The sequence below is a fragment of the Rutilus rutilus genome, assembly GCF_951802725.1.
Source record: "Rutilus rutilus genome assembly, chromosome: 1".
In the NCBI taxonomy this organism is placed as follows: domain Eukaryota; kingdom Metazoa; phylum Chordata; class Actinopteri; order Cypriniformes; family Leuciscidae; genus Rutilus; species Rutilus rutilus.
Window position 1 is genome coordinate 18,755,490 of NC_140209.1, and position 8,963 is coordinate 18,764,452.

The 8,963-nt window shown below is 35.3% G+C and overlaps 1 protein-coding gene across 1 annotated transcript; it reads left to right on the forward strand.

Moving 5' to 3' along the window:
• Positions 1-378: 378 nt before the first annotated feature.
• Positions 379-7,995, forward strand: LOC311303045 (C-type lectin lectoxin-Thr1-like). The gene is made up of 6 exons (XM_084429282.1): positions 379-605; positions 3,704-3,862; positions 4,025-4,146; positions 6,825-6,940; positions 7,165-7,309; positions 7,926-7,995. Exons 1-5 carry the CDS (start codon positions 515-517, stop codon positions 7,292-7,294), a joined length of 618 nt encoding a protein of 205 aa, XP_084285408.1. The 5' UTR covers positions 379-514; the 3' UTR covers positions 7,295-7,309; positions 7,926-7,995.
• The last annotated feature ends 968 nt before the right edge of the window (positions 7,996-8,963 follow it).

An 8,963-nucleotide genomic window follows, 5' to 3' on the forward strand; every position in this document is an offset into this window, starting at 1 on the left:
ATTTGACACAACATGTGTTGTCCCTGAGCACACTCACTACATGTGTTAAAACTGACACAACGTGTCATTTCTAACACATCTCTTTTTAGAGTGTACTCAAGAAGGCGGCAGACAAGTTTTAGAAGTGAGTGACGTCAGTGAGGAGACGTTGGTGACATCATCTGTCAGTTTGAGGTCTCAGAAAAAGCACTATATAAATGTAACAAATTATAAATCTGATATTCATATATTATATTTGGTTCTATAATTTAAAAAATAAATATTTTTTGTACATTTAGGCCTGTTTTACGCTGTCCAACTCTGTTTGGATGGTGAAAGATTGCTCTGGTTGCTTTTGTAGCTGGCAACATGAACGTGGGAAAATCTAGATATTGCTTTGAGGCACATGAGGTGTTTCTGTGTCTGAGCTAAAACCCTTTCCTGTGTTATGTACAATGTTAAAAACCATGTACTTTTCATTTAAACACAATTCCTCTGTGAAGACATCCTGCAAGACGTTCAGTTAGAGCACAACATGGAATCAGAGGCCTTCAGAAATATTAATAACACATCTGGACCTCAAACACAGAGTCACAGCGAGGATGAAGGAAAAGCTCAAAAGCAAAGTAAGCAGAAAGTTCAAATGGTGTTTGAAGAGATGAGACATTTTACAATTTCATTAATTATGTGATAAATGTGTCTACAGTTTTGCATTAACATGAAATGTATTATCAGAATAAATTTCCTGTTGTCAAGTCAAGTCTTTTTTACAACACATATTGTTTCAAAGCAGCTTTACAGTGATAACATGAAAATAATGCAACAAAGTTTGTTTCCAGAAGAAAACAGCGTCACAGTCCAGCTAAAGTAAATTCAGTGATGATTCATTTTAGTTGTAAAAAATATTTTGTTCACACATATATATATATATACAGTGCAATGCATAAGTGAATACACCCATGCTAAAGTTGACTAAAAAGAGGAATAAAAAATCATATTTTGGAAATTGAACTTAATGCCTTAATTAAAAAAATTAGGAAAAATCCAACCTTTAAGGACACCAATTTTCTTTGTGAATGAATAATGTATCGTAAATAAATAAATGTTCTTCCTTAAAATACATGGTGCATAAGTGAGTACACCCCTATGTTAAATTCCCATAGAGGCAGGCAGATTTTTATTTTTAAGTATTTTTTTTCTTTTTTTTTTAGGATACTATGCATCCTGATAAAGTTCCCTTGGCCTTTGGAATTAAAATAGCCCCCCATCATCACATAGCCTTCACCATACCTAGAGATTGGCATGGTTTTATTTCAGTTAGCCTAAAAGCTAGTTTGATTTGCATTGAGAGATGATCTTATGGAAAGTACCCCATGCCAATCTCTAGGTATGGTGAATGCTATGTGATGATGTGGGGCTATTTTAATTCCAAAGGCCAAGGGAACTTTATCAGGATGCATAGTATCCTAAAAAAAAATAAAAAAAAATACTTCAAAATAAAAATCTGCCTGCCTCTATGGGAATTTAACATAGGGGTGTACTCACTTATGCACCATGTATTTTAAGGAAGAACATTTATTTATTTACGATACATTATTCATTCACAAAGAAAATTGGTGTCCTTAAAGGTTGGATTTTTCCTAATTTTTTTAATTAAGGCATTAAGTTCAATTTCCAAAATATGATTTTTTATTCCTCTTTTTAGTCAACTTTAGCATGGGTGTATTCACTTATGCATTGCACTGTATATATATATATGTATATATATATATATATATATATATATATATATATATATATATATATATATATATATATATAACTCAGTTCAGTTCTCATATAATGGTGTCAATTCAGGCAGATCAATAATATTGTTGAATATTATATTAAATGTCCCCGACTAAGCAAGACAAAAGACAAAAGGCAAAAAAGGCGACAGTGACAAAGAACCAAAACTCCATCAGAGACAGAATGGAGAAAAAAACCCTTGAGAGAAACCAGGCTCCTTTAGCATATGTTCTTGTTAGCATATTTTTAACAAATAGCAATTTCAGATGTTTGCCATAAAAAAAAAAAAAAAAAATAAAAAAAAACTTAGACTTTAAAAAGCCCTCTCATTTACATGCAAAGGGTTGACTTGAGAATTTTTATTTAATAAGAATTAAATTAAATTTGTTATATATAGTTTTAAAGCAGCTTTACAGAAAATGTTTGTGGGATGGAGAGACCTTGAAGTTGTCTTTCATCGCTATTTTAACTGTGTTCTTACAGTTCTTATGCATTTTACCATGCTTACGTGGGGTTTGCTGTTTCAGATGTCCTGTTTTAGCTGAGTGGGTGTGGGCCTAAGGAGAGCACATCATCTTGTGAATTAGGGCTGTTGGAACGAATTCCGAAATTCGAATATAATTCGAATATTAAAAAAATCAATACTATTCGAATGCTGAAGTTCCTATTCGAATATTGCTTTTTTATGTATAGATTTTTTTTTTAATGCAATCTTGCCTTTCTCGCCGCCTTGGCACACACATGTGAAAATTAAATGCTTTTGTTTCGTCTGATAAACAATAAAGTTTTTGAATCGTAACACAATTGTGCACGTTATCCACGCTGTATCATCATAACAACTGTCAAAAGTCGCGGAGAGGAATGTCTCCACGGTAACGGAGATCAACAATTTGATTCTCAGTCTACATTACAACGTGAAAACGGCGTCTTCAAATATATCCACTTTGGAGTGCGTTTTCATTAATAAAAACGCCGTGACATTGTGGACGGAAGGCCAAAACGGAGAGGAAAATATACGTTATTTTTTTTATGACAACTTACAACCTGACAAGCTAGGCGATCTGTCCGAGGAACCGCCGCTAAAACAGGCAAGAATTACTTTTATTTCTGCCTCTCTCTCTCTCCTCATCACGGGGCTCAACTGCTACCAGCTGTCCGCCAAAAGGCAATAACAGACAAACTGACGGTTTATCTGTGAAGATATGAGACCGATCAACATCACGCATTGGCGATCCATAAGACTGTGTAATGTCGTAAATATTAATAATAGGATGAATTTGAGCATTTAATATTCGAATATTATTCGAATATTAAATAAAATAAGGAATGGAATTCGAATAGTATTATAGAGGAAGATTGACAGCCCTGTTGTGAATATAGTTATTTGTCACATGAGGCAAGAGTTAATCTTAAAAATGGTATGCTCCAATTAGTAAGCTGGAAAATGTGTGTATTTCAGGCAGCCGCCACTAGTGGAAGAGAGCACTGGAGGACGGATCTTGGCTTTAGAGTGATGATGTTGAACAAGGTTATTGTAGCAGTGTTTGAGTGCAGTGAAACTCCAGCCTCAATTGTTGAAGAGGGGAGTTGGTGCTGTTTTGGTACCTCTAGTGGGCAACTTGAGCACACCAGCTGGTGACTGGGACACTTTTCAACAGTTTTTACTAATAACCTTATATCTGCACTTAAACATATTTATTTGCACATTTGCTAAAATAAACACCTTTTTTGGACGCCTGTATCGCTTCTGTATTTACATCTTGGTGTGATTGTCGTTGTGACCACTCGGGTCACATCAAAAGAGACACTGTCCAAATAATGTCTCTGTTTCAGAAATGTTCCGTTCAAGATCACACTGAACTGGCAGAAACAATGAGCTCATTAAGCAATGATAAAGAAGTGAATTGTTATTAACAGATGTTTGTGTGTTTGGCAGGAGGAAGCAGATGTTTGGTGCTGATAACCGTGAGTCTCTGGCTTGTTTGTCTTCTTCTAATGATTATCAACATGCTGCAGTACTTCATGATCACAGCAGAGAGAGAAGAGATGAAGAATTACAAGAACGCAGCTGGTCAAATTAGATACTGCATAAGTGGTAATTACACTGGATGTAGATAGCAATGTTGCATCTTTGAGTGATCAACTAGAGAAGACAGCTTTCAAACATGGTTAATACGAATCCGTTTCAGTGTCAGTAGTGTATTTTCCTAGTTTTCTTTATCGTTGCTGTTTTAAAAAGTGTGTGTGTTTCTTTTAGGAACTGTGATTGCTTTAGATGGGTTTTTCACCACCATGGGAAATAAGAACTGGTCTGACAGCAGACAGTTTTGCAGAGATAATGGTGGAGATCTGGTCATTATCAAGAGTGAAGAGAAGCAGGTGAGTTTGTACGGGTGAGTGTCTGTTAATGAATGAGAGGAATCACACTTATTCCCCAGTCAACACGTTGATCTTGCAGTGATCTCTCCATATGGTCACAATGTGAGTCACAGTGAGCTAAAAGTGTAACCTAACAGTGCACTCACTGTGTTACATGGTGGATATTATGGCCACCATGTGAGCTCATCCCAGCTAGAAATGTTATTGGATGTGGACTCCAACATCGTTCAGACGTTAAATTTTGGTTGTAAATGAAAATTGGGTTGACGTCTAAACATTTGTTTAACGTCATTTTAGGGCTGGGCAATATATCGCACGATATTAAATGTTATGCGCATCTCGTCAGTAAAGCCGGTTCCCTTGATTAGTAGTAAATCACCATCACCTGCTTTCAGATGGAGCGGTGTTAAATTAACACTCCTTGGGGCTGGGAGTGTATATGAGTCCACACTCAAGAGTGTAAAGTATTAAAATATGAGTGTTAAATTAACACTCAAGAGTGCTGAAGTTAATGAGATAATTAAGTGATTAATTTAGTGATGATTGAGCATTATTGAAGACACCTGATGTTAACAAGCAGAATCACTGAAGGAGAAAATCACAAATTGTAAGCCATCGTTATGGTGATCGGTGTTTTGCTTTAGTTGGGCTCTTGACTCTTATATGTTTACTTTAAATTGTACTGTTGTTTGTCTGCTGTTATTGATTTATAACAGTTAAATGAACAAAGTTAAGTGTGATCTGAAGGTGTTGGTTATGTTTTGACATAATCATGCTGTGATCTAAAAAATGAAACTTATTGAGATAGTTTGGTGAATCTCAACAATGGTGACAATAATAAAGCATGGTGCAGTGGCTGCCACCAATCACAACTCATTAATGGCTCCCATCATGCATTGCGGTATGAATAAATTATGATCTGAATTGTCTATGTCAGTGGTTCCCAATTCCAGTCCTTGGGACCCGCTGCTCTGCACATTTTGTATGTCTCCCTTATTTAACACACCTGAACCAGATCATCAGCTCATTAGGAGAGACTCCATGAACTGAACTGAGTGTGTCAGATAAGAGAGACCTACAAAATGTGCAGAGCAGTGGGTACGAGGACTGGAATTGGGAACCACTGGTCTATGTAATTTACTTTTCCTAATTGAATATTCTGCTCGTCACCATTGTTGAGATGCATAGACTGAATCTTGACGTCTGTGTGTGCCTGAAAGTATGATTTATAACTAAAATAGTCCTCCTTAGTATTTTGTTCCAATCACCTGGCTTTGCTAATTCAGACAGGAGAGAGAACTAATTATGGAAATCAGCTGGCTGAGTTTATGGGTGGAATAAACATATGGCAGGACTTCTACTCATTGGGCCCTGGATTTCCCACCTCTGCAGCCAACTTTAGGCATGTATCCAAAAGCAACAAAGTGATGAAAAAGGAAAAGTCCTTCTAAAAAAACCCGAAAATACCAAAAACAAACATACGCATTCCTCCCACATTCTAAAATAAGAAGGAAGACAATAATTAGATATATTCACATGTCGAGCTTAAAACCCAAAGTTTACCAACTAGGACTTTTTTAATAACCAGTTCAGGGTAGCCATAAAAAAACATGTGTTCCCTCTACCCAAACTGAACTACTTCTTCAGGCAAGCACTCACCTTATATACAAACCCTGTGATCTAACGAGCGCCCTCTAGTGGATTGTAGCATTACTAGACATGAAATTGTTATCCTTTTTGGATATGGAAAACTGTGACAGATATTTCACTCTGTTACAATGGTAAAAATATAATCATCATGTAGTACTCTGATCAATTGATCTATTCTAGAGCATCACATATGTTATTTCATATAATTGATTATAGTAATGTTTCTACAGCATGACATCCAACAGCATTTAAATAAGAAAAACTGTATGATAATAAAACAAAACTAACTAAACACTGTGAACTTCTGTTTCACGTAGACACGCACAAACTTTTTATTTTTTTTATTTTTTTTATAAGCATATCACCGTTATTAAGAGTCACGCGCTGATTCTTGAGGTTTTGTGTTTGTCTAACTGTAGGGGTTAAAAATGTATTGTACACATATTTTGTTTTTATTATATTAAATATTCAAATATTTTTTGATTAAAATGCTGTAAGATCTCATGCTTTATAAATCCAGGACTTTTATGCTCATGTAAAATTGATACCAGAGAAAAACTAACATCAAATAGTCAAGGCCAAAGAGCCCAACTAAACAAACACTGATCACCATAATAGTGACCAAACTATTACTTTCAAACGACATCTAAACCTCTTTTAAGAGGTTCAGTCCTGTGTCTGCTGGGAAACTTCCTGCTAAAACTTTATAAGAATGTTAGGGGATAATGTTCTATCAATGTTATCACTAAACATGTTTAAAATGTTTTTAGAGAGTGTTATCCTTCCTTTTAGGAGAACATTCTGGAACCAAAAATAAAATGATCTACAGAAACCACATAATGCTCTCAAAACATTCATAGAACAATAACATTTCTAGCTGGGATGAGCTCACATCGAGATCATCGTATGAGCACACAGTGAGTGCGCTGTGAGTTACACTTTTAGTTCACTGTGAACTCATGGTGGCCACATGGTGAGATCAGTGTGAGAGCAAAGTGTTGACTGGTCATGTTTTTATTCATACACAGATGCGTGTATCTTCATTTGTCGTGGAGAGGATAGGTTTCCCTATGTGGATTGGTTTGTCTGACACAGAGAGTGAGGGCAAAATGAAATGGGTGGATGGTTCAAAACTGAATAAAGGGTAAGTGCTGACACATTTACAAAAAAAACACATAGTAATTTTTTTCAGTCTCATTTTAATAAAGAGACAATCACAACCTTCAGAAAACAGATGAAGACACAAGACTCTTCCAACATCTCTGTTATTTTACTCTTCTTTCTGTACTACTTTAGTTTATTCTTGAGTATTGTTGACTCATGAATTTGGGGTTGTGAATAACTGAAAATCTAATACATGTTATTCAGGTTTTGGAGGAAAGGTGAGCCGAGTAACAGTGGTGGAAATGAGGACTGTGTTTTAATGAATCCACGACTCGACCTGTTAAACTGGAATGATATCCCATGCTCAGAGCACAGCAAAGTTCTTTGTGAATAAAAGGGTTCGTCTTATCTTGTGTGGTGGATTTTTAATAGATAAAATAGTAAACTGTATATCAAACTAACCATGTCTCTAACATCTAACCTTCCTTTTTCAGGCCTAACATGATAACACTTTGAAACACAATGTACTAAAACGTTCTGTCCTGTGTTTTTGAATGTTGTAAGCTGTGTTGCCATACCCCTTTTACTTTGGTTGTGTGAGTATATAAATAACAAATTGTGGGGAAATTATGTAATGCAGCATGACATTTTTGCCATTCCTCCTTATTCTATAAAAACTTTTGTATTCGTGTTAGCTGGTGGGATTCTCAATGGAATTTGTCTGAGATCCTCCGGCTTTGCTTCTTGGGAGAGATTCCCTGAAAACTGCTCGGGAAGATCTTCCGGCCGTGATTAAAGCATTTAAAGGACATTTGCTAAAGTCTGTTTGTCGATTATTCCTGCGCAGAAAGAAAGCTAGTTAGGGAAGCAAGTTAGTTAGGTAGACTATATATTAAATGTCGATTGGAGACTTTAGGGATCGTCTATTGGAGACGGCCCAGGGAGAACGTCGATTGGAGACATCCCCGGTAGACTTAAGTCAGATGAGATAGGACTTAGTTAGGTTTAGGGAAAAATCTATGACACTTGTCATGCATTTACTTTTATTATTTTATGGCATAAAATCGCAAAGTCATTAAGATTCTTGCATTTTAATGCACAATGCACTCACTGTGTGCTCATACTATGATCTTAATATGAGCTCATCCCAGCTAGAAATGTTATTGTTCTATCAATGTAAAAAAAAAAAAAAAAAAAAAAAAAACTGTTATGTGATAACAGTGATAGACAGTGATCTAGACTAGATTTTGATGTCAAAGTTTGTTTGAAAGTAATAGTTTGGTTTATTCACCATTGTGGAGGTCAGTGTTTGCTTTAGTTGGGCCCTTTGGCCTTGACTATTTGATATAAGTTTTGCTCTGGCTGCTATATGTGTTTGTTAAAGCAAGATATAATGTGATCAAGTATATTTGGCTACTTTTTGATAATAAAGATATTTTCATAATATCTTGGTCTGATCTTAACCAGGGAATCAGAGGTGGGTAGAGTAGCCAAAAACTGTACTCAAGTAAAAGTACAAGTACTTATAGAAATATTTACTCAAAGTAAAAGTAATAATCTTAATAGTTACTTGAGTAAGAGTAAAAAAGTATCCAATGAAAAAACTACTCAAGTTGCGAGTTACTAGTTACTTCGGATCATATAGGCCTATAGGATATATATATATATATATATATATGTGTGTGTGTGTGTGTGTGTGAAGACTTCATGATGCAAAAGCCTCTGAGTGCCATCTGAAATTTTCTTCTAAAAGAGCATTTTTATCAAGCTTGTATATTTAAGTTCAGTAATTTCACTTAAATGACAATTAATTCAGGTACTTTTCATTGCCATTTAAGTGAAATAACTGAACATAAACATACAAGCTTGATAAAAATGCTCTTTTAGAAGAAAATTTCAGATGGTACTTAGAGGCTTTTGCCTCTGAAGTCGTCATATATATAAAATTATATTATTTAGAATTTTTTATTTTTATTTAAATGACTTGTATTATCTTAAGTAGCTATCTTTGCAACAAAAACAGAAGAGAGGCGTAAGCATTATTTCTGCCATCTGTATAGCCA